Source organism: Thermobia domestica, chromosome 9 (genome assembly GCF_964235325.1).
Source record: "Thermobia domestica chromosome 9, izTheDome1.hap1.1, whole genome shotgun sequence".
Lineage (NCBI taxonomy): Eukaryota > Metazoa > Arthropoda > Insecta > Zygentoma > Lepismatidae > Thermobia > Thermobia domestica.
In genome coordinates, this window is record NC_137462.1 from 157,455,256 (window position 1) to 157,482,486 (window position 27,231).

The following is a 27,231-nucleotide window of genomic DNA, read 5'->3' on the forward strand; positions in this document are numbered from 1 at the left end:
CGTGAGTCATAGCTAGATGAGCTGAAGAAGTGTTAAGGTGCAGTTGTAAGTATTTAGGATGGAGATCCTAAATCAGTAGGGAGATTCGCAAACCTCCCAGAAGCTGCAAATTAGGAAAAAAATTCGTATACCGCACTATCTTGCGCTTTGTTGAGATTGGAACTGTGCAGGATCGTCCGCGGCAAGGAAGACCACGCACAGTACGAACACCGGAACTTGTGAAAGCAGTGGCGGCGCGTGTCCAATGAAATCCATTTAGGAAACAGTCAGTTATGGCTCGTGAGCTAAAGATATCGAAAATGTCTGTTTCGCACATTAAGCAGTAACCTGGAACTTCACATGCTTACAAACAACACAAAGCACATCTCCTGACAAATAAACTGAAGCGCCAGAGGCCCCTAAGGGCAAAGTTCTTACTTAAGCGTTACGCAGCAAATGGGCACCGTCGAATCCTTTTCACTGATGAAAAGGTTTTCAGTGTTGAGACTTTCAATGCCCAAAATGACAGAATATGCCACATCCTCTAGAGAAGCTGATGAAAAGGCTCCAAGGAGCCAGAGGGGTCATCATCCTGCCTCAGTCATGGTATGGTGGGATATGAGCTACGAGGGCACAACGGAGCTCCATTTCTATGAAAAGGGCCTCAAAACGTCAGCCAAAATGTGTACCAGGAGACAGTGCTTGAGAGACTAATCAAGAATTTCACCAACACCTCCTTCCATGAACAGAATTGGAGCTTCCAGCAGAACTCATTCCCAGCGCATACCAGTAAGGCACGGACAACCCAGCAGTGGCTGGAGGCAAATGTTCCGGACTTCATTTCCCCTTCAGATTGGCCTTCTGCAAGTCCAGACCTAAACCCTTTGGACTACAAATTGTGGTCCAAGCTTCAGGAGATGACTTGCAAGAAGAGACATCCCAATATTGAAAGTTCAAAGTGGTCTCTTTGGAAGGCAGCTGCAGATTTTCCAGTTGATGTGTTGCGTAATGCAATTGATGAGTGTCCACAAAGACTTTTGGAATGTGTGCATTCTAATTGTGGTCATTTTGAATAATTATGTGTGATTTTAATTCCTAATGCATCCATGTAGCTCATGTTATTGGCATATTAAAATATCTCTAACCAATTTCTGTTAACGTACTTACAACTTTGGGATAGTATTTATGGTAAGACTAAGTAAATGTACTACTTCAAGTTTGAGTATTTAGTTCTCATAGTTTGGAAGTTTACCGTAGTTTCAGACCGTGAAACAAAACTCACTTGTTTTGTGAGTTTTGTAACTTCCTTAATACTATGAAAAGATACAGAGTTAAAAAAAATAAAGAAAAAGAAAAAGGAAAAATAGAATAATTTAAATTGAGTACTAAATCCTTCGTAACATTCCAAAAATGTTCTTGACAGGAGTAGACCGAGGGAAACTTGCACTTTCTGGGTTAGCTATATATTTGTTCCAAACAAACCTGGCTAGACACACTTTTATTGAAAGCTCTGTCAATAACCTTTACGAGTTTGGATTATAAACCAGAGGTTGATTTGATTCCAGAAGTTTGAAGATTTGATTGATTGATTTATCTTTTAACATCCATTTTTTCATTTCATTTCAATTTTGTCATCATGTACTCTTTGTTCAGTCATAACCCTCCTATTTCCAACTTACTGTGAACCCAGATAGTCTGACTACAATTAGAGTAATGGGATATATTTTTGTCAGCAATTATTATTGATGAATGTATTAATAGAATTCGAATCTTCGAATTACATTTGGTTCAGTAGTTAATGAAAACAATATTATAGTCAACAGTGTTTTCTTAGAAGTACAAGTCTGTAATAAAACTTTAATAATTCTATTTCTTTCATTTTTGTACGTATGTAGTATCATAGGTAAAGTAAAATTCCTAATTGGTCTTCCTAAACTAAATTTATGAGGTGATTATGTTTCTAGAGAAAATAGAACAAGTGAATAGTTTTCGATATCTGGGTAGTATTCTTAGTAATGACATGAAGTGCGAACGTGAAAAAAAGCAAGAATAGGAATGGCAAAAGAAGCCTTTAGAAGGAAGAAAAGGTTGTTTTGTGGGACCTTGAATAAAGAGTTGAGAAAAAGACTTACAAAATGCTTCGTGTAGAGTGTTTTACGGTATGGGGCGGAAACATAGACATTACGTAAAAGTGATGAAAAACAACTGGAAGCCTTCGAAATGTGGGTGGAGAAGAATGGAAAGAATGAGTTGGGTCGAGCGGAAGACGAACGAGAGGGTGTTAGAAATTGTGGGGGAAAAAAGAACACTTTTAGATATTATTGAGAAGAGGAAGAGAAATTGGTTGGGACATTGTCTAAGAAGAAACTATCGTGAGGGACGTGCTAGAGGATATGGTGGCAGGAAAGAGAGGGAGAGGGCAAAGGAGGCTACAATTAATGAACGGTATAAAAACAGAAATATCATACGTGAAGACGAAGAGGTTAACGGAAGACTGTGGAGCATGGAAGCTTCTCATCTGCGGCACGTGACCTACCAATAAGGGCAGAATACCTAGAATGATGATGATGATGTTTATAGACAGAAAAACAAGAATATTATCTTTTGTAATAAATTATTGTTGTTTTATAAGACTTCGTCTTCCTTAGCGTAAAGGGCATAACCGTGGGATGGTAAGATTTCATTTTATTTTTTGTTTAAATGAAAACTATTTGAATTGAAATTTTGTAGTATTGACGTATACAAAATACTACTATATTTAATCGATTTCGCGATAGTTCTTGCTTTATAAGTGTTTTTTCCCGTGAAGTCCTCTGTTGATTATATTTATTTATTTATTATATATGTATTTAATTATTTACTTGATTTTCCGTAAATTTAGAAATAACAACATGTACTAAAGCATATTCAATAAGTAGGTAGAAATCTATTGTTGAGAATGACTTTAAAATGTTTCACTTTTAGCACTTAGTAAAATGTATATAAAAGAAAATTTATTCCACTTAATATGTTTTCATATTGAGTTTTTTAGTGTACTCCAGAACTGTTCCCAGAGTAAATTTGATTTGTTTTTACATTTATTACTGTATTTGGAACAAAGCATAGAAAAACTCACGCAGTACTGGTTGGAAATCAATTCTCGGAAAGCAGGACACTAGATCTGAAGTGATAGGGGGTAAAAGTAATAGCATGTGTAATTTTGCTTGTTTAGAAAATTAGCTCATAGTTCAGCCATTTGCTTTTATTATTTCTTTTGATAGTAAGTATTAATTTTGTTAATAATAATGTCAGTTATTTAGGAAAGAAAAGACACCTAATTAAGCGCCAGTAATATTTATAGACCATACGGGGATAGTTCCAACGGCAAACCTTCGTCATCGTCAGTGGCGATAAGTAAAATTAAATTGCAAAATACCTTAAAAAAATCTTAGTAAATACAGACCTGAACTTGCGTCCATTCATGTCGTATTAGATAATAGATCAAGATATCGTCAATTATTTCTCTTTCTTCATTCTTTTCCAGCAACATCGTTGTGTTTCAGCGAAAAGCAAGTATATACACAAGAAGTATTAGCGGTCGTAATGCAGCATTTGATGGAACAAAATCCTTTACCCACTCTCCTTATGCGGACAGTAATTCAGTCTCTGTCACTGTATCCACGACTTATAGGATTTGTTATGAACATACTTCAACGACTTATACTTAAGCAGGTAATTAATCTTATATAAGTAATTATGTCTACCTCAAGTTTGTAATAAAGAACATTTCGGTGACCTTTTCATGCACGTATGATGTGTAATCTCTGTATAATTTGAGCAGTCCATCTACTTTTTTTGTCAGCCAATTTTAAAAATGAAGAAACCTGTGCTTCTGTAATTGACATGAAGTTCAATTTAGTTGCTTTCTCACGACACAAACCTTCCAAAACTACCGTTTCAACTTCTTAGTGGTCTCCTTTTTCATTTCTTGCTAAAGTTCGTAAACATAATTATTATAGACGAATCAAATGTTTACATCATCACAATTACGTAAACTCTTCATCACAAGAAATCGACCATCTTGGGATTATAAAAGAATGACATTGCCAAGTCTTCACTGTTGCCAAATTCCAAACCTATAGACAAAATATTCCTTCATGCAGGCTCTGAACTTGCCCGGAAAATGGAGTTACGTATTGAAATTGACGTGATTGGAACAATTTCTAAGTGGAACAGTAACACCATCCCAATTCTTTTCGATATTCCCCTAATCCAGATTTAGTATTGCATGTTTAGTCCTAAGTAACACAATTCTAACACATTTCTTTCAATTTGTGATGACGTATCTCGAATAATTTGGGCTTCGGTAATGTTGTGTTTAGATTAATAAAGGTATTAAGATATAATTAGAAGGCGACTACCAAGAAATTAGAGATTGCGGTTTCAATATATATATTGTGTGTGTGTGTGGGGGGGGGGGGGGGGGCAATTAGAACTTCATATGGGTTCTGAAAACAGACGTTTCTTTACTTTTAAAATTTATTAAGGAATGCATCAGATAGGCTGTTGAAATTACCCCAAGATCAAGCATAGTAAGCGTATGAAAAAGTTAATGAACTTTTTAACTATGTCAGATTCTTTATAAGATATTTAAGCAGCGGCATAACTTAAAGCATTCATTTCCAATTGGGCGATGCATGACGTAGAAGCATGGTTTTGCGATCGGAGAAAGGACTGAGAAATATTAAGTGGAGCAAACAAGAAGAAGGCCAATGTAAGGGATGGAGATAAAATGCCAACTTTGATATCTGCTCCTTGTTTTTTCACCAGGAATGCTTCCCAACTGTAAAATGAGTTTTGCGTAAACTGATAAAGAATTTAGATAGCCACTCCGGGGGGTTACTAGTTTCCTAAGTTGTAGTTGCTAATGAGTGTAAATAATGAAGTTCGGCACAACCAAGGTTTAATAAAAGTGGAGCATTTTAAACTAATTACCTAACCACTGGCATCACAATCCTCTGTCGACACGAGCCATTCAACGCTATGTGTTAGCGATCGGTTAAACTACATGTGGCGTAGTTACGAACACGTGGTCAGTGCGTTGTGTCACTCTAACAGGGGTATCAGAAGCTTTCTGGACTTAGTGGCTGTCACGTCTTTTATTTGCATAACGGCGCTGAGTAAACGCTGGAAATTGAGATGAATCGGCCGGGGATCAAATCCCGGACCACGCAGACATGAGTCCAATGCTTTAACCGCTGCACTACGGAGCCCCGCTATCCAAAATCAGTGTCGTCAGTGCTGTAAGTAATGTTGTGTTGCCAATTCGGTATATACTATTTAATTTTCAGATTGCACTACGTCATGTTATTACATATATAAAATGATTGCATGATGATGAACAAACATATATATATGTCTAATACATAGCAATGTTGCAAATTTCAGCAGTTAGTTGAGAAGCTTGATTGCTACAGTTTTGGTCCATAGATGGCAAAATACACGAGAAAAAATTATAGTTTCCGACGAAAGTAGTTACAAAGAAGACAATCCTAGCCCCTAGTACAAAAATACGTACACTGATTCACTGACTGACTCAACAATGTCAGAGTATAAAATTATTTTTCCATAGCTTTGTACAAAATGTTCCGAACAGAATAGTTTCTAAACTAATACAATACATTTCTCATGTCAGAATATTTCAAACATACGATCCGTAAAATATTACAGTGAACTAAACAAAATAATCATCAAGAAATCAGGCCAGGAAGAGAGAGTGGCATGAAAATTACTAAAATGAATTCTTTGTATCAGTTTCCGATGTGATCTTGTGGTTACCATACCGAACTCCCACAGAGCGGGCTAGGGTCCTGATCATCTACGGTTTTTCTTCTTTTTCGTTTGATTTTCCTATTCGGAAATATTGGAGAACAGTAGAAAACTTTGTACACACCCGAGATATCATCGAATATTAACATCAAATTAATAATGTTAAGGAAATGACTTTAGTTATGTGAGTAAAGGTATAATGTATGTCTAAGGTTTGATCCAGGAACAAAATACAATGCATTTTCATAGTAGGGGGCCGCGGTGGCTCAGTGGTAGAGAGTTCACCTCTGGTGCATGGGGTCGTTGGTTCGATCCCAGCTCGTGCCAAGTGAGCTTTGTAGTGATCAAACATCGTGTGCGTGGGTTTTCTCCGGGTTCTCCCGTTTCCTCCCACTTCATTCCTTCATTCATTTCTCATTATCACTGTCTCCTTTAGCCTACCCGGCATAAGCGTGGGACGTAAAACTTAAGGATTTCATTTTATTTCACTTTTGCCTTTTCATAGTAAGAACAAACATTAGAATGTTCACATGACTAAAGTGAACAATATGCAGAAAGATTACGTAGCACATTCTTGGATATCAAATAGTGAAAGAACTCACCAGTGTAAAGTCTGAGTTCATATTGATAAGTGACTGAAAAGCAGGAGCATATTGGATGTAAACCAAAGCAGCAACTTTCTTTTACATTGATACAATTTATGTGGAATTTCTGTAATGGCAGCGTAGTCGGTGATACGCTTCAAAATATATTTAATATCCCATTAAAACTCACATCAAACAACTGTATAGTAGCGGTGGAACTTTCAGAAGTTTCATTTCTTCCATATTGAGGTCTTTTGGAGGTTTTGCTCCCAAATGTCTTCATTCCATTGAATTGCAATGAAATGAAAACACTTGGGAGACACAAGAATGCATTGTCCAGTCCATGAGTCAAGAAGGAGATACCGTTATACTTTTCTTTGATACAAGAATGGGAGAAAGCATTCCGTAACTCAAATACCAATCAGTGCGTTGGTTATTTTCCGGATGTGATACGAAGAAGCTTTATGTTCTGAAATTCAACCTCTAGTTACTTAATTTTCTTGTTATGTGTCTGAATATTCCAGTTGGTTTCTTTGGATACACAAGGAGCATAATAAGAATGTGTATAATGCGTATCATTGTAGCAGACTTTAAGAGTAATTCGAGACACATTGATCCAGCCTTGATCCTTGATCGGAATGGATTGGACAGGAATCTATTACAAAGTTACTGAAATATAATTTTATACTTTAACATTATTTTGTCACTCTATATATTTTTGGACTTGAAAATAGGACAGTTCTCTTCAAAACTGCTTTACTCGGTAAATGTCATTTTTGTACTATGTGGATTAAGGTTATAGCAATGAGTCCCCATCAAAACCATTAGCTACATAACAGATCACCAAAGCCATTACTTTGACACTATTTGTTTAATGTTACCGTTTGATGATGTCTCACATGCGTATGAAGTTTTCTGCTGTGTTTCAATGTATTTTCCGAGTGGCAAAATCAAACATATATATTTGAAGTGAGTAATGTTCTAGCCCCAATTTGCTGCGTGGGAATTCAGAGTATGCTAACCACAAGACCACGTCAAATATTAGTAAACGAAATCATTTTAATGATTTTCACGTCACTGTCTTTTCCTAATCTGATTCCTTAACGATTATTTTGTTTAATTTACTGACATTTTACAGTTTGTATGCTGGTAATATTTTGATAGGAGAAGTGTGTTATATTAGTTTGGAAACTTTTCCATTCGGAATATTCTGTACAAAATTATTAAAAAATAATTTTCTATTTTGATAACATTCTTGTGTCAGCGTATATACTTTTGTATTTGAGGTAAGGTAGTCCTCTTTGGAATTACTTTCGTCAGAAACAATTTTTTTCTTATGTATTTTGCAATCTATGGATCAAAGCTGCAGCTTTCAATCTCCTCGAATAACTGTTAGAAGTTTTTAACGTTGCTATGTTTTAGATACATATTTTTGCTTATCATTATGTAGTCATTTTATAATGTAATAACATGACGTAATGCCATTTGAAAATTAAAAAAGTGCATATCGATTTGGCAACTTCATTAATATTACATCATTGACGATAATGATTTTGAACAACTTCTATGGTATGCATAACGTTACTAAAATTTATTATAGATTACTTAAATACATTTCAGGTTATTTAAATTAATATTAAATTTTTTTATCATTGTCTGGGTTCACTTTTGTCTAAACTTGATTGTGCCAGAACTTCATTATTTATCCCCATTAGCAGCTACAGCTTTGGAAAATGATACCCCTTCGGAGTGATTATCTAAATCTGTTTTCAAATTATACGAAGTCCATTTTATTGGGAAAACATTCCTGGTCAGTGTAGTGTACAGTGTATTGAGAATGGCAGCAGAAAACTGTGACGTCACAGAGCATCCAGCTGAAAATGACTGTCTTAAAGTGAATATAATGTAAATGTATTGAGTCTTTTAGTGTTCTCCTGCTGTATAATCATTAATTTGTTTCTTATTCAGCTAAATTCACAGCCAGTGATTTTTGCAGCCCTTCAGTCTGTTGCTGAGAAGAAACATGGAGATCAGAATCAAATAGTGTGAAAAAATTGACAAGACTTTGATTTTAGAGTTGATTTGTATTTATTGTCAACTTTTTGTATGACTTTTTGTATCCAAACAATATTTTCTGCTTGCAATAAGATGTTCAATCGCCTTCTGCTGTATTTTTCTTTACTTATTGCAAGGGCAGGTGTGTTGAACTTCCGAAAAAACTGTTCTATATGCCATAAAAATGTAAAATCCATGGCCACGTAACATCTTTCATACTTTCTCTTTTTCTTCCAGGTATGGAAACAAAAGAAGGTGTGGGAAGGATTCATCAAATGCTGTCAAAGGACAAAACCACAAAGCTTTCAAGTACTTCTCAACCTTCCTCCAGCGCAATTAAAGGATGTATTTCAAGCGTCTCCAGATCTTCAGCCACCAATGCTTAATCATGTTATGTCTTTCACTGAAACACAGGTAAGAACAAGAGATATAAATTAAAAGGATAAAGCAACTTGTTAAGCTTTTCACACTGTGCAAGCATGGCTATCTATGCAACATTACGACTTGTCAGTGTGACAATAGATAGAAAGAGAGAGAGGGACAATGGAATTCCGTTCCATAATTTTCCCATCGACTATGTTCTAATGCTCCGCTGATTTCGTTACAATTTAACCAACCATAATTCCAATATGTTTAATGGGTATTGATGGTAATGGTATTTATGATTTGTATCGTGTTAATGTTTTTGTCTCATTTGTTCATTTTTCGTTTAATTTAATTTTCCAATTTTGTTTACTTTCAAATACAAAGATTGAAATTGTTGATGAAAGTAAGTTGACAAAACGTACTTCACACGTTGCCACAAAATTCAGCATCTGAAAGAAAAAGAAGAGTATAATGTTAGATCAAGAATAAAAAAAAAAAATACTAGTTTAATATAAATTAAATTAAATTAGTTTTAAATATTATCGAGGCAGCTGTGCAGAACACTGATAAGTATGGTTATTTTAAGAATCGTTGTTCAATTTAAACTGAAATGAAATAGCTGAATTTAAGTATTTGTGGAAGAAATTAGTTATGGGAAAGATGGAAGCTTAACTGGTTATAATCCGGCAGAATTCCCTACCGATAAAATAATTTATCTAGGTACTTATAGATTAATTAATGACGTAAATACTAGTAAAATCAATAAATCAAAATTTTAGTAATAAAACAATTTATTTTAACACTAAGTGGGACATTGATAATATCATGGTAATGTTTCAAACTTTTCAGGAATTATTCAGTGCGTCGAGATATACTGTATGTCTGTCATTTCTTCCTGTCTTGTATATTCGAATGCATAGCTATTGCATACAAGTTGGTATTTTAACAGCAAACCTAACCTATCTATGGTCAATGCACAAACAATTAGAGAATAATATGACATAAAATATTTACGCTAATAAATTTATAATTACAACATTAGAAATACAACTTATAATTACAACATGCCCCAAATATGAATGATTACTTAAGCTTAAACTGGATCGGCGAAAATAAAGTATAATCAGTATTATAGAAGTAACAAAGATAAAGAACGAGTAAATAATAAAGAAATAAGAAAATAATTTAAGGGAGTAGGTGAAAGTACTCAATATTGCATGTTTAGCTATCTGTTCATTAATTGTAGTATCCTTCGCCCCCTCCCTCTCTTTCCCGCCACCATATCCTCTAGGATGTCCCTCATGATACAATCTCTTCTTAGGCAATGTCCCAACCAGTTTCTTTTCCTCTTCCTAATAATATCTAAAAGTGTTCTTTTCTCACCCACCATTTCTAACACACTCTCATTCGTTTTGCGCTCGACCCAACTAATTCTTTCCATTCTTCTCCACACCCACATTTCGAAGGCTTCCAGTCGATTTTCATCACCTTTACGTAATGTCCACGTTTCCACCCCATACAGTACAACATTTATGTGTATGAGAAATATATATTTATAGGTCACAGATATAAAACTAAGCTGTAAAGGATATTACATTATTTCTGAATACGTAATATGTCGAAGTCATACATGCAACAACTTATATAATAGCTACTATACTACGCACTACTTCTATTACTACAAGCCTACAAAGTTTGTTCTTACTACTACAAACCTACAAGTTTTCTAAATTTACAAACTATTCTACATATATGTATATGTATATACTTACCATCACTGGAAACTGGGGAAATTTTCTTTCTTCTAATCCGGAACTTTTCTTTCTTCTGACGTACAGCTGATGGGTAGAACTTCTTTCTTCTGTTAACGGACAAAACACATTTAAGAAACCTAAAACTAAGAAAAGAAAAGAAATAAATCGAAATTTGGTAATCATATGTTATGGGTATCATATGTTTGAGACTAATGTAGATTAATCATGTTTTGTTAATTTGTTTGTTCATAAAATTTTCAAATAAGAAACAATATAATGTTCATGATCAATTCAGCTGACGCGCTGCTTACGTTTATTTCTGTGTGATAAAAATGTATATTTTACGGGCCGGGAGAGTTTGTCGTCTATCGCAAGTAAATTGGTAGCGCAGCTTTTCCATTAACATATCGATCCGTTGCGAAACGAAAGGCAGTAATCACATTGTAATTACTGGGAACATTCTGATTCATCTAGAACGAGGGAGAATCCCAACTTCTCACGGGGAATTTCTAGCTCTTGTAAAAATAATGTTAATATCGTGGAAACTGTTTATTTAGCAACTATTTAAGAAACAATACACAGTTTTTGTAAATCTTATCCATATTTAGTGCTCAATACTTTGAAATTCCATTTCAGTATAGGGGTTCATTAGTAGAATTTTCTTTGGTGTGCACAGGTCGCATACTTGATCTCAAGTTCGTGACAGGGATAAATAACCCCGACGCAGATGTGCCCATTTGAACGTACAATCAACTAATCAATCTTAATTATATGTGCTTTAAAAGACTTCGTCAGTAGGAAATGCTATATCATTATCACCGATGAATCATAATTGCGTCTTTCTTTATATTACTACCATAAGGCTGTCATTCTTGCTTTTGGAATATGTTAATTGAGATTCGACTTTAGCTGTATTTATTTAGTTTATACTACATCTAAATTTTTCTCTTATTGTCAAAGAAGTTTTTTTTTTTTTTTTTTTTTTTTTAGTGTTAGTGAAAGAAGTTAAAATTAGTGGGTATATTCCGTATTTCGTTTAGTATAATAAATGCTTATTAATGAAAATTTTCCTAAATATGTCGGTAAATGTGTTAGAAATTTGGACTTTAATAACGAAGAGTGAAACGGCTTTTACGTTTTCAACCCTCTTTAATAAATAAAAGTTAATTCAAAAACAACTTATTTTTTTATCACTACTCTACATTCTTCACTTGAGAGTTGAAATTCATACCCTTAATTTCTACTTTAGCTTTTATATTTGAACTACAGTAACTTGGCAAACAAATAAGGTTAAAATGTACTTTTAAAACTGGATACTGCTGAACTTTGAACTCATGTGTTGGTGAAATTTACAGTGATGGAGGAAGATGAAAATCTGAACATGGCATCAAATTAATTTTGGAGTCAAAATAAATGGATTTTTAACTCTTATCTAATACGAATAAATAACTTCCGTCCAAGTGTGGATCAACCCGCACTTATCATATATTACGAGCAATTCGTAGGTTTGATATCATTTTAGTATCTACGTACATTCTAAAAGCAAAGAATAGCATCTCATAAAACGAGCGTCAAAATTATGAAATAAATAAATAAAATAAAATAATATAAAACTAAGTTAAGCCACAGTAGCAATCATTGTCGAACATCCTGAAGCAGGGGGGTGAGGGGCACGGTAACTGTGGTACAGCGTTCATCTCTAGTGCGAGGACCCTGAATTAATCCTAGATATGTGAGTTTGTGGTGAAAATAACTTTATGATGTGTTTTCTCAGAATTACCTCGTTTCCTCCCAGGTATTCATTCCATTAATTTCATAATCATTACTTTCATTAATCATCTGTCTCCTTTAGTCTAGAGTTCATAAGTCTGTCACTTAAAGATTTCGAACGTTGTTATTAATAAATACTTTATAAAATCCTTTCAAAATGAATGGCAATTCGAAGTAGAATATGCATTATAATGTAGTGTTTTAATTGTTTTAGGACAACTGTTAATTCAAATAAGCTAAAAAAAAAAAAAAAAAAAAATAATAATACAGCATGGTTCTCTATGATTTCTGTTATTACTTTATTATGTTTGGAAACTGTGTAATATAAAGAAATTCATTATTTTTTACAGCGTGGACACATACCACAGACCATAATGGATGTATTAATGGGAAGGTACCATATTGAAGGGGATACAGAAGGGGTAAGTTTAAAGTACTGATATTTATAGTTGTAACACCTGTCATTGAACAAGTATACTACTTACTATACTTGTTCTCGTGGCATTGAACAAGTATAGTAATGCTAATATTTGGTGTTACTAAACATACTGTATACTCACGTTAAAAAAAAAGGGGGGGGGCACACTTTACTTTTAATAAAAGCTTGAACTCGTGTGAGAATATGAAAAATGACTGATAAGAAAGTATAATTAAAATTTTAGACAAGAAATAACGTCACTGATTTTGTATGTTTATAAAAATGTGCATAAAAGGTTAATAAAATTTAAATAAAGATTGCAGTATTTTTGAACGTGACTACAGTACTTTATTTATTATATTATTAAGTATTCTGCCTTTCGGCAGGTCCTTGGACTAATGATTTTTTTTTTTTTTTTCAATCTTTAGATTTGGGCTTGGAAATGTTTCTTCCATTTTTCTCATTTTCAGCTTCCTCCTTTAACTCCCAATATTTTTTACTATCTTTCAAATCATCGATCAGCTGTGTTCTTCTTCCTTGCTTCCCTTCCATCTTTCCTTCTATGGCGGTGTGAAGAAGACAATTTCTTCGCAGGATGTGTCCAATTCGGTGGCTAGAAGTGTCCTCTTCTCTCCTATCCGTTTTAAAACATCTTCGTTTGTTGCTCTCTCTGTCCATTTTATCTTCTCCATCTTCCTCCAACACCACATTTCGAAGCTCTCTAAATATTTCTTCTCTAACTTCCTTAATGTCCAAGTCTCTGAACCATACAGTCCAATGCTCGATATATAGCACCTGACTAACTTCTTCTTAAGTCCAATATTGAGCCTGCTAGGTAGGAGTGATCTTTTGTTGTTGAATGTTTCTTTAGCTATGACAATTCCTGACCTGGTCTCTTTGGTGCAGTAAGCGTCTCTCATCAAACTACTTCCCAGATACTTGAAATTATCGACCTCTTAAAGTTCCCTTTGTTCTACTCCGATCCGTAAGGGCGTGTTTCCACGGAATATTTTCATGACTTTCGACTTTTCGATCTTGATGTCCATTCCATACAGATTTCCAGTGTCAACTATGTTGTCAATGATCTCCTGAGTCCTCCTTCGGTTTCAGCTATTATAACCGTACCATGTGCCTACCTGATCTTGTTAATGATCTGCTCTCCAATCTTGAAATCTCCAATTCCCATTACTGCTTCTTTCATTAAACATTCACTGTAAATGTTGAATAATTGGGGCGACAAACTATATCCTTTTCTGACTCCTCTTCCAATCTCCACACTTTTGGTTTCTCCTTCATTCAAGCGCAAATTCACTCGTTGTTCTATGTACAGGTTTTGAATGAGTCGTCGATCTCTCCAGTTGACTCCGATTTCTTTAAGTATTTTCAGAAGTTTCGTCCAATTGACCCGGTCGAAAGCTTTACGCCAGTCGATGAAGCACAAACACAACTCTTCCTTTACATCAAGGATCCGTTCTGATATAATTCGCATCAATCTAATAGCATCTCTGGTGCCTTTTCCTTTCCAGAATCGAAATCGATCTTCTTCTAACCTCTCATCTATCTTACTTTCCAGCCGCCTGTTCAGTATGCGCACAATGATCTTTCCAGTGTGGGAATCAGGCTAATGGTTCTGTGATCGCTGAATTTCTTTGCTTGGTTTTTCTTGGGCAATGCAATCATTGTAACATCAAGAAAATCCTTTGGCCATTCTCCACTCAGATAGATCTTGTTAATAAGTGAAGTCAGTACTTTCATTGCGTTGTCTCCTAATTCCTTGAGCAAATCTACTGGTATGTCGTAGTCTCCAGTGGCCTTCTTTCTTCGCATGTCTTTGATGGCTTGTACTACTTCACTTTTCAATACACTGGATCCTTTTTTTTTTTTTTTTTTTTTTTTTTTTTTATCATCCACCTCTTCCTGTACTTGAACGCAATATCTGTGGGGCAGTTCTTCTGATCATACAGATTCTTTATATAACCTTCGTAGGTTCTAAGGATTCTTTGATTGTCACTGACTACATGACGTTGTTGATCTTCAACATGCGTATACTTTGTTGGCTTTCCCTCTTAATTCTTGCGCTTTCTGGTACATCAGATCATATCTGCCGCGCCGTTGAAGTTCCATTATTTCTTTACATATTTGCTCCATGTACTTTTCTTTGGCTTTGTCCGTTTCTCCTCAATTCATTATTCAGCCATCTGTATTCATTGATGTCCGTGTTTTTTGCTCTTCTGCGTTCCTCCATCTTCTTAAGTATTGCTTCAATTATCCATGGTTTTCTCGGTGGTCTTTCCATCCTGCCAATGTTGTTATAGAGTGTTTCAAGTGGAATCTGTTTAACTTTTCCCCAACTATTCTCTATATTGTCAATTTCTTCAATCTCTTCTTTCACATAATCGTCGATATTTCTTAGTCGCTCTAAGTTCGATTTCGATTTCTCCTCCCATTTTTCTTGGATCGACTTTAACCAGGTTTGCACTTCCGCCACCAGGAGATTGTAATCCAAACCAATGTCCGCTCCCGGCAGTGTCTTCACGTCTCGTACACTATTCCTGAAACGTTGTTTTTTTCTTTTCTTAAACCAGGTGTTCATCACTACCAGATCATGTTGCTTACAGAAATCGATAAGCATTTGACCTCGTTCGTTTCTTCTACCTAGTCCAAATGGTACCACTACATTATTCGCAGCTCCTTCTCGTACTACGCTGTTGAAGTCTCCCATTACTATGGCGTTAACCTTACCTCTTCCTTCCTGATGCAGTATGTCACTAATCTGATCATATATTACTTCTACTTCATTATCATCATGGTCAGTTGTTGGCATATACACTTGTATTATCACAATATCCACTGGTTTTGCATGTAGTTTTACAAACATCAAGCGGTCACTGCAGCATTCCACTTTGGTTACACTTCTTGCTACTTCATTCTTCATTGCTATCGCGAGACCATTCTCGGTCTTATCGCCACCCGAATAGTATATTCTGTAATTTCCCGATACTATCTCATCTTTCTCTGGCCATCTCACTTCACTCAAGTCCACTATGTCCACTTTACATTTGTCCATTTCCACTTTTAAATTTTCCCTCACGTCGTAGAGTTCGTACGTTCCAGGTTCCCATGCTGAAATGAAAGTTATTATTTTCTCCCCTGATAATTCTTCCCGGAGTAGTTCCCACTTGGAGATCCGAACGGGGAACTATTTTACCTCCGGAAGAACCATCATATTTATTTATTCACCTCCTTCGTCCCTTCTGGAAAAAAGATAATGTGGTAGTATTCCCATTTCCTTTCCACATCTCCATGCCGTTGACCATCTAGTGGTTCATCCGCATTTTAGGACAGTTTCCCTTCCTAAGAACAAGAAGGTGCCCTGACCTCCTCCCACTCATCCGCTCTCCGAAAAGGCCGTTGGCACTTGGTAAAAGCGGTCGGTCCCCACCTACATTAGCAGCCAAAGACGTTGCCCGTTTTCTCCCGCGAGAAGATGTAGGTTGGGATTTTCCCTTCGTTTAGGATGTGACCCGAAAGCTTTCATCAAACCTCTCCAGTACTTTCATAAACATTAATGAATGTGAAACTAGGAGCCGTCCTGACTGTGTTTGTATGTAAAGGGTATGGTTACAGTAGTATGAAGAACAGTGGCTATAGTTTAGTTTAAGTTGGTGGTCACCGACGGTTATTCAGTATACAATAAACACTTTTGACTCATTGCTTAGAACGGACATACGTAAGTTTAACCCCAACCAGAAATTTACTTCATTCTAATTATGCTATTGAAGCGTTGGAAATCTAAACTTTGATTTAAATTTGTGTAGGTTTCTGACAGCTCGAAAAGCAAACAAAAGGTCTAACAACGTGAATAATTTTCTATCGGTAGTTAACCTGGTATTATTGCAGGGCTCATAGCGAGTCACTCTTTTAACTAAAAGTTACTTTTTTTCAAGTTGGTCACTAAAAGTTACTTTTTTTTTTTTTTTTTTCAAAGTTGTCACGAAAAGTTACTTTTTGGGAGGTAAAGTGACTTTTTTGTGTGATTTATGGTTTGCATTGACAGTTTTCTAAGAAAAATATACAAATAAATGGAAAAAGGCAGAAACTTGTTACTCATTACTCTTTTGAAAGCTTCAGTACTTGCTGCCACATGTGCAGTAACAGTCAGCTTTATTCTCACTTCAGCTTTTCTTCTTTCTAAAGCACAGTGGATGGTTGGTGGATGCTTAAGCTCTCAAGGTGGGGTTGAGAACCCTTCTGTGTCTATTCTTTCTTCTATCATAATAGTCTCTTAGTTTTCTCTCGCAATAGTTAACGCTCCGCTCAGCGTTGTGTGTGTGTGTGTGTGTGTGTGTGTTTGTGTGGTTCATCATGTTCGTCTTGTGTTATGCTTCTTGTATGTTCTTTTTAAGAGTATTTGATGAATTTGAATATTTCATGGCTTTGAAAACTCTCAATGCTAAGTTAAATATAATGTCTGGGATTTCTGGGAAGAAATTCGGAAATAGGCCAGATCTGGTTCCACTTACTCAGAAGCTTCTTACATCTGCTAAGTCTGCTTACCGTAACTACAAAGCATACTTAGAAAATCTAAGAAAGGAGAAAGATCAAAAAGAAAGAAATAAAAAAAAGTAAAGAAGAAAATACGAAACAAAACAACAAACAGAGAGGGGATGGAGAAATTGACAAAGGAAAAAAGAGGCATGATGAGATTTTGGTCACTTTTTGTTCACTTTTTCGTGTGCTTTTGGTCACTTTTTCGTGTACTTTTTGTCACTTTTCAACTATTTACAAGAGACCAGACCACTATGAGCCCTGTTATTGGCAACGCCCGATTTCATAGCAGCGGCTCGCCGCTGAAATATCAGAAATTTGTATCAGACTATAATAAGGTCTTCTAAACCTTCTTCTCTGCTAGTTGAGGTCGACTTTTCTGATCGCTGTTTTCTACTTGTTTCTATCTTAAGTCTTATCCATTGTGACATCACACTGCACCATATCGTTCTACACACTGTCTTCCTACTTCTTTGATTCGCTTCACTCATAGTTTTATAGTTCTATAACATCCACTCGGTGCTACGTATTGCGAAGGCGTTCTTCTTACATGTCTGAACCACCGTAGTCTACTTTCATGCAGTTTTTCTACTGCTGGTCTCACATTTATTGTTCCTCGTTTAACTTGATTCTTAATTTTGCCCTTCCGCGTCACTCCATACATCCACCGCAGCATCTTCATCTCCGCAACATGCAACTTCTATTCTTTTTTCATCGTTGTCCAACATTTCGTTTCGTGCAATGTGACGATTTCACTACTGTTTTGTAAACTTTTCGTTTAAGACATTATTGATACCCTACGGTCACATTCCTGCTGCGTCTCTCCATTTTGTCCAACATAGGCTAATACTGCTGTTTACATCTTCATTTATTCCTGCATTTTCCTGTAGTATTGATCCTAAGTATTTGATTTTTTAAAATTTTTATATTCTAAGCCCCTTTGCTCTCTGATGCTCCTCTCCAAGTATCTTAATTTCTTTTGCAGTGCTGCCTTGATCACATTCACTAGCACGATGTCATCTGCAAATAGCATATTCCAAGTTGCTTAGTCTTGAATACCCTTCGTAACTTTGTCCATCCAAGAATCAAGAATTAACTGCTGTCATTGTCCAAGAAAGATAGTTTTCCCAAATACTATTCCTAATTTAATTCTGCACAATATGTTTTGGATTTGGTTGTTTCATTTCGTTAATTTTGACAAACCAAAGGAATTGTGAGAAAAAAAAAATAAAAAAATAAAGAAAAGAAATAAGACCTCCCAATTGAGATGGTAGTGCGGAAACAACTGTTTTGAAAAAAAAAAGTGACTTATTCATTCATGTACTGTGAAACATTACTACTTCAGTTAATTATAATAAGTTAAATATTTTCGGTCTTCGGGTATTCTTCGGAAATTTGTAAATAGTTCTTGCAAGATTCGATGGAATGTTAATACAGTCGGAAATGATCTTTAATTTGTATGGCATGAGACTGGTTGGACTTTACATGTAGTTTAGATTTCTGAGGAGTTTTTTTTTTTTTTTTTTTATTCAGCTAATATTTCATATTTCAATAAGACTTGTAATGATAATAATTGAGACATATCTAACTTATGCTATGGTTTAAGAAATTTGAATTGAATGTTAATCGTCTAAGAAAGAAAAGCCTGTTAGTGGATACCATCTTACGAATACAATTCAATTAAGATTACTGGTAATCCGTCCTCTAAGATCTAGCTTTATATTATATTTTTGTCACCTTCTTGATCTATCCAAATGCCTTGGCCTACTTTCAACTACCGGCTTGTACCCAGTGTATACTTTATTGCACTTCATACCATTTCATGTACTAATGATGGGCATGCCATTTCAAATATCGTAATTTTACCGTCTGTATAACATTTATTGACGTGTATTATATAAAGTTTTGCATTGTATAAATTTTAGGATGAGGAATTAGATTTTTAGATTTTCAGCATCTATGGTGATGGTAGTCTTCACTATGAAGGATGAGTCCTTCGGCGATTACAGTACCCGGAAACTGGGGAAGAAAGAAGGAAGCGGCCTGTGAGCATTTATGTTAGATACCATCCCGGCATTTGCCTGGTGTGAATGAGAAAAACTCAGGATGGCTGGCCTGAAAAAGCTTTTACACTTTTTCGATGGAGTGTCCCTATACGGAATCGAACCCGGGACCACTCGCAACGAAGGCAAGAGCGTTAGCAACTACGCTAAGAGTGGCCACTGTATATATTTTAAATGTGAATGCAAGGTAAATGCATTATATGTGTATTAATGTTTTTTTCTTTCTTTTCTTTCTAAAGTCGGCTTCTGTTCCACCTACGATTGTCAGTATCAAAGAAGAACCAGTTGATGACTCCTATATGCCTTCTGCTGCGGCTCCCACAACACCTGTAACTCCTACAGAGGCAGAACCACCAATAATCAGTGAATGACAGTATTCTAGGTTTAAGTTCTGGAATGATGCGAAGGATTAGGTGTTAAATATTGCACTAATGATGGTGATGTCTGAAGAAGATATTATTTATGGACAGTATTTATACTTAGAGAAAATTTCGGTTTTTAGAAAGAAAGTTATTTATTACATCAAAAATTTGAAGAGACTCGATGTATCAACTGTTTCGGAATGCACATAAGACTGTACATGAAGAAGAAAATGAAACGATTGTCATAGTTATGAATTTGCAAATGGATTTCTTTTTTATTATTGAAAAAAAAAATGTAAATAATTTGAAATATTGTTCTATTTTTGTTGTACAATTAACAAAACAGTTGTATGTAGAAGTAAAGTACATGTTCCGGAAACAGAGTGTAAATAATGAGTGAAGACTGTGATAATGAATAAGCTACACAAATAATACAAAGATGTCGATTGAAAAATACACATAAATATTTACAATATCTACATACTTTTATTCGAAATATCACAGTGTAAGTAAGTGCTTACGTAATTCCTATTCTTCTACTGTTTAGTACAGCTCTTTAGTGGCTTATATTAATAATGCACTAAATTGTCAGCGTAAAATTTAAATGTAGCATCTTTTCCTATTTTTAAATGTTCAAAACTTCAAACTGTATAGTATACATGATGCTGTTGAAGTTGAGTGTACATTTAAAGAACATAGAAAATATTGAAAGAATGGTGGTGTAGTTACAGATCAATAAGACAAAAGGATTAAGAATTGCATTTTGAACCCATAACTTAATTATATAATGATACCACATGTTTCCTAATGCTAATTCAACATGATATAAGAAGAGATACTTGAAGAGTGGAGATATATAACGGGGCAAGAGACAAAATAAAAGTTTTGAGAAAAATGAAGTTTTTGTAGAAAACACTGTAAAGACAAAAAAAATTTTTAAAAGAACTTTTAGTTTTATTACACAGTATAAATATTTTGCATTACATCGGCCAAAAAATTTTCCAAAATATAAAAAAGTAAAATGGACCATATACACCAGGTTTTTTTTTTTTTTTTTTTTTTTTTTTTTTTTTTTTTTTTTTTTTTTTTTTTTTTTTAACGGCCATATACATAAATCACATTCCAGTGAAATAGGATGTAATTTTCAAGTAAAAATTTTACAACACGTTTTGCTTTCTCCCATCCTTCAAATTAACCTACACTACCGTATTTATCTGAAGAAAAATTATAGTTTATGTGCAAAAGAGGTATACAAGTAAAAAATGTACACGCTAAAAGTGTATGTACAATGACATTGCTAATAAAAAACATGAAAATAGGAGGAATCTTTGAAAGCTTTACTTGATCAAGTCCTGGAACACAAGACTACTTTCTTCCTTTAAAACCCTAAGCACTTCTCTCAAGTCCTTTTTCTTGTCCTCTGTCATCATCGTTAGCACATATCGATAGGAAAGATGAGAAGTTTTCCATTGAAATGTCTTTCTTAAAGTCTTCATTCCATTCCTCCATTTTATTAAATATTTTTCTAGTCAACAAATTCCCAGGTTTACTCTGTTATCTTAATCAATCTTAGAGATTTGCGCCACTTTCATATTAAGTCTTCTTAGCTGCAGTTTTAAAATCATAAAAAACATAATTTTGCATTATACATGCTAGATAGGGATTGTCTAGTCTCGCAGAAACAATAACTCTGAGAAGACCTACAGGCATCTCGCAATGAGACTTTCTCTTTCGTTTCTCTATTTGTGCGAAATCTCGGTCACAGCTTTTCGTCAGTGACACTCTTCACGATAAGAGATCATCTAGAAAAACCGAAATCCGAAAAACCGACATTTCGGTTTTCTCCAAAACCGGTTCGGTAACCAAAACCGGTTTCGGTTTTCTCCAAAACTTTTGGAAAACACACACAACTATTTTTGTGGAAACGGAATCGGTTTCTGGAGAACAACGAAACACTAGTCTGGTCAGAAATAGAAACAATTTTGGAAAAAACCGGAACCGGTTTTGAAAACCCAAACCGCACCCGGTGAAAAACCGAAACTAGTTTCGGTGAAAAAACGTTTTTTTAAATTTTCAAAAACCGGTTTCGGTTTTCCTAAAAACCGGATTTTGTGCCCCAACGTTACTTTTAACACGGTGGATGCTATTTCATTACCGCCTCGGCCCCGTTTGTCCTTTATCCCACATAAAAGTAAAAACACGATTGTTGTCCTCAATGTGTATACTAAAATTGAATACACTAAGCTACCTTGGGTATTACATTTTACTGTGAGTGAGAGTCGGTAGTAAAGGAAACTTGTTCAATGTCCAAGAGTAAAACTTGGGGATTTGCGAGTTTTTATGATGACTGTCCAATTTTTATCTGGCCTTTTCGACTTTACGATGATGTAATTCCAGGCGACGTTTTAATTTCAAGTCGGTTCTCTTCATTGAGCCATGTAGCAGATCACAAGTATCGTACGTGTGGCGCACGAAAAGATAGTTTTGGGAATTTGAATGTCAATACTTTTTAAAAAATATTTTTTTTCCAACATGGTTTTCGCGATGTTTTTCGTTAAAAGCTTAATGTAACTTACTCTTGATGAAATCAGAGCTTAAGTACTCTCTACCGCTCTTAGCCCTTCAATAGTGGCTTTCTTATTTGGGAAAAGAGTTTATGTAGTTAACAATCCGTTAATTGTCATCATCAGCATGGTATTTTTATTATTTCTAGCTCCGTTGCCTCTTTTTATCAAAGTAAGTCATTTCGCCCTCCTTTAGGTATGCAACTAACGTTTCTATACTCCTTTTAATAATGCCAGAAACATTCAGAAATGTTTTTTTTACACACTTTTACAACGTTTCCAGCTTCATTTGGAACACTAATCGTTACAGTCGTTTCCCTATGGCTTCAATTTGCATCTACAACTTTCCAGCGACGGAATATAGGTATAACGTTGATTAGCCCCATGAACTAAGTATTCTGCATTTTGCAATCAGATATTTCAGAAAATTCACAAAACATATTCAACTTGTGCTCATGATTCAAATGCTTGTATTCATAATTGCACTTGCAGAGATTTTTTAAAGTAATGAACCTGTTACATTAACAACGTGATCTCGGCTCATTATATTATCTCCATTTTTTAAACCCGCACATAATAATCTAAACCAGTACGCTTAAACAACCGTTTACAAAACGTGTGACTCTAGGTCTAACTATGTGAAGAAATGAAATGAAATATTTGAGTTTTACGTCCAGCAGTTATGCCGGCTAGGCTAAAGGTGATGATTAGAAATGAATGAAATGGTGGAATGAAGAAAGTGGGAGGAAACAAGAGAACCCCGAGAAAACCCACGCACACGGTGTTTTTCCACTACAAAGTTCACAGCGCGAGCTGGGATCGAACCAGGGACCCCATACACCAGAGGTGAACACTCTACCACTGATAGCTGTGAAGACGGGCGATCCAGGGAAGGGGGCGACGGGGCGATCTTCCCCCCAGAAGAGGAAACTTTCTTATTTTATATAGAAATAAAATCCATCCCAGAGTTTGGCTGCCTTATTCAGAGTCGTTTTGAGGAATGATTAGCGTCATACTAAAGATCTGACTACTACAGGAACCTTATGTTAGTTGAACTCTTTAGTATGACTCTAATCACATGTCAAAATGACTCTGCATACGGCCCTGGAGCTCTTAAAAGTAGCTCTAAGTAGCAGTATTACAACCCCTCCCCCCGCCAGAAGTCCGTCCTGAATCCGCTCCAATGTGAAGAATACTACATTCATGCTTGAAGCAAAACGAAAACTACATAACTTACATCCTCAGAAGCAGGTGGATTAGCTGTCACAAGTTTATTAAAATTGAATTTTATTTCTTGTGCACTTTGTGACACAGAATATTTTAAAACTAAAGGCAACGTTTTGTGACGCAGAATATTTTTAAACTAAAGGCATTTTTTGTGACGGAAAAAAAATAAAAACATCTAAAATCATAAAATAAAAGTTGCACCTAAAGAAAACAAACAACTCTGTATATACTGTATAATAAATTTGACATCAGCAACAATTATAAAAATTATACAGGATGATTTTTTTTTTTAACTGATTTCATTTGGATCTAGAATTTCTAACTGAAGTCCGATTTTCATGCGGTTTGCGGCAAATGATGAAGGAAAGATGGGAGATTTATAGGACTATGTTCACTAGTTTAAATTCATCGCGGGTAATATCGTCCGCGCTGTGTACCTTACAACTGGAATGAGATTTTTGATTTTTGAAGCAAAATTGCAGAATACAAATTAACTGTTAATGGTAACACTCAAACATAAAAATTATTACGTTACATTATTATTAATGGCATAAAAGAAGATGCATAACATCTTACTTTTAGAGAAGATGTTGAAAATGTCCGCCCACAGAAGGAAGTCAGGTGTAGTCAAGTCCTGAGATCTAGGAGGCCATAATCCCTTTGAAATCGCCCTATTGTAAAAAAAAAAAAAAAAACAACTTTCAAACAGGGCCATGCTGTCATATGATGTATGGCATGTAGCTCCATCCTATGTGATTTTAATGTCCAAATTTTCAACAAATTCAATAAAAATTTCCCTGTACCGCTCTGTGTTCATTGTTCCATTGAAGCAGATTGGTACCACTACACGTGATGCTGAGACAGCACACCGTACCCCAACTTTGAGTGAATGCAATGGAATTTTCATTAGGCTATGTGGATTATCTATTGCCCATAACCGTGTATTCTGCGAATTAATGTACCTACAAAGATAAAACCAGGCTTCATCAGTAAACCACGTTATTTTGAGAATATCCGGATTACGCACAACGAACATTAAAAACCAGTTACAGTAAACAACACGTTTATCTTTATCAGGATCCTTTAATTCTGGAACAACTGTAGTTTTGTACGGCCATAATTTTGCAGTTTTAGCTGCCCTTTGACATGTTGATGAATAGCTATAGACAGTTTCTTGCGACAAACGACGGAGAGATTTCTTGGGAGGCGACGGAGACAACACCCGTCCGCGGGGTCCGATGCTTCCCTGTCTTACTCAGAAGCTATCCTGTTTCTCCCAATTTATTCACTAGGGACAATATTGTGTTCTCGTCTGAAACAGAACGTGAGACAAATTTGTTTCTAAATGCCCTTTGTGTAGCAACAACAGATTTCGTTTTCCAAAAGCTTTTAACGATCAACACACGTTGCTCCAAAGAGTACACCATTCTTACTGTATCCCGATCACAATTATACAATAGCACACAACAGTACAACACAACAATTCCCAATACAACTGCCCTGTTTCCTGTTTCTTGTTAACTATGCTGAAGTTGTCATCTAACAGAAAATATTCAAATCTTCGCACCGCACCGCACCTCATTCCAATTGTAAGGTACACTGGCGAATATTTGCTGTTTTTTGTGAGGCGTAGCCGACATTACCGGGGATGAATTTAAACCAGTACACATAGTTCCATAAATCTCCCATCCTTCCCTAATCATTTACCACAAACCGCATGAAAACATTAGTGTAATGCAAAAATGTCGGGCCTCCCCGCAGAATTATTTTTGGGTCCCCCTTCCCATGCCCATTAACTTGCCACTATGTTATGTTCCTGTAGAAGGCAATGGTTCATAAATCATAATTAACATAGTGACCATGGAATATAATTAAACTACAATTAAAAATTAATGCTCATCAGAAAAAACAAACGAATGTCGAAGTTCATCTGAAGCGATGTAATCTTCTATCATTTTTTTTTTTTCTGCAAATATTTCTATTATATTACTTGTCTATTGCTCTTGTTCTCTCACATTCAACACTTACAATACTGAGACAGGTCAACCTTCTTGAGACATGGAACTGCGTAATTAGTTCTTTATCAGTTTTAATTTTGAAAAAGATTAGAACTCTCCGCTGCAGAAACACTCATTGGTAAGGTCAGAAATAACAAAAAAGCTGTGCATACACCGAGAATGCTAGAAGCCAAAGTATAGTTATCTATTAATAGGAGGTATACTCAGGGGGTAAAAGTGCGGGGGGATACCGTCCCCCTACCTCCAAAAAATATGTACGGCATCCCCCCAGTTCCTAAAAAAATTACAATGGGCAAAGATAGGCGGGGGGACGGTGGGACGTCATGCCGCTACCTACCGTCCTCCTACTTTTTCAGATTGTTAGCATGTATTTATATTTTCTTGTATGTCCTGCAGCAGATAGTTAAACAGAAACTTTCCCTATAGCGTTAGGCTTACTAAATAGGCCTAACTACACATAAGCATTATCATATATAAATTATAAAACAATTCTGCAAAAGAATCATTAACCAAAATGTACCACTGGACACGTACTTTAATACCACATATGATTTTCACTGAAAATGACATCAATATAAACCCATATATATAATTTAGTAATATAAACGGATACTTAATATACTCCTGTAAAAGACATTTCTTTCTTTCTTTAACCCAGAAGTAGGGGTTAGGTTTTATTTAGGCAGCTTCGAACTGTATTCCCTATTACACTTTGTTGGTTTGTTTTATATAAATTATGTATTCTGTTTTAATAGTCCAAAATTTAAGTTAAAATTCCATGTCAGTGCGGTTCCGTATAATCCTTGAAATCAAATAGTTAGGTCTTCTCTGAAATTGTTGATCTCTGTTGATATACATAAAATTATTATTTTTTTTTTTTAAATTTTTATCAGACTTGGACATATAAACGAACATAAAAAACCACAGCGAATACAATACTTTCTTCTTTTAATATGTTTACATATTGCCATTTCTAACGCACTTAACCCATCTTGCCAATCTCCCAACACAGCTCCTCTTTTACCCCTGAATATACTAATTCCCGAATTGTTTACAACTTTATTTCATTGTGTAATACCAAATTGAAATGACAACAATGTAAATTTTAAAGGTTTTGAACTGAATGTAGTAAGAGAGATACCTATTCCTTTTGCTTAAATTTTTGCGCCAAAAAAGACATTTTCAGCACATTGTACAGTCGGTAGCAAAATTATTTTTCCTTAATCCTCGAGTGCTAATATGATTTTTAAACTGTATTACTAGAATGCATAAATTTTCATCCAGAGCATATTTTTCCTTTTCTAAAGTAAATAATAATATTCAGGAAAATGGATATTCCGTATTCAGCTCATTTTTTTTGTTGCTTATAGTTTTTTTTTTTTCATTTTCTTCACGGTGGTCCCCCAAACTCTGATGCCCCCCGCATTGCAGGCCCTGCGGGCCCCTCAGTTACGTCGCTGCATGATACCAATTAGAAATTCTAGAACCAAATGGAATCCTTTTAAACGAATCACTCTGTATATGAAAACAAGTAAAACAATGCAATCAGAAGAGAATGGAATGTTAAATTGAAAATAATATTTAATCAATTACAGTGTCTTTTCGATAAAAAAAAAAGAGAAGTTGCATTTGTGGAACACTTTGTTTACATGAAGAAAAAAAAAACATGTATTTTGGAAAGGCCTCACAGTGGCACTCACTTAAGCATCAGTCTT

The 27,231-nt window shown here is 35.3% G+C and overlaps 1 protein-coding gene and 1 long non-coding RNA gene across 2 annotated transcripts in view; one reads left to right on the forward strand and one right to left on the reverse strand.

The window, feature by feature from the left end:
* Positions 1-21,026, forward strand: part of Sym (symplekin scaffold protein) — an 83,094-nt gene extending 62,068 nt beyond the window's left edge. Inside the window, exons 17-20 of the mRNA XM_081772057.1 lie at positions 3,503-3,690; positions 8,664-8,840; positions 12,667-12,738; positions 19,585-21,026. Coding sequence (XP_081628183.1) covers positions 3,503-3,690; positions 8,664-8,840; positions 12,667-12,738; positions 19,585-19,716 — 569 coding nt within the window. The 3' untranslated portion in view covers positions 19,717-21,026. The remainder of the gene's footprint in view (positions 1-3,502; positions 3,691-8,663; positions 8,841-12,666; positions 12,739-19,584) is intronic.
* Positions 8,834-26,151, reverse strand: LOC145695132 (uncharacterized). The gene is made up of 3 exons (XR_014133115.1): positions 26,051-26,151; positions 10,565-10,689; positions 8,834-9,241 (listed from the first exon to the last, which is right to left on the reverse strand). It is a non-coding gene; the product is annotated as an uncharacterized LOC145695132 (long non-coding RNA).
* Positions 26,152-27,231: the final 1,080 nt, after the last annotated feature.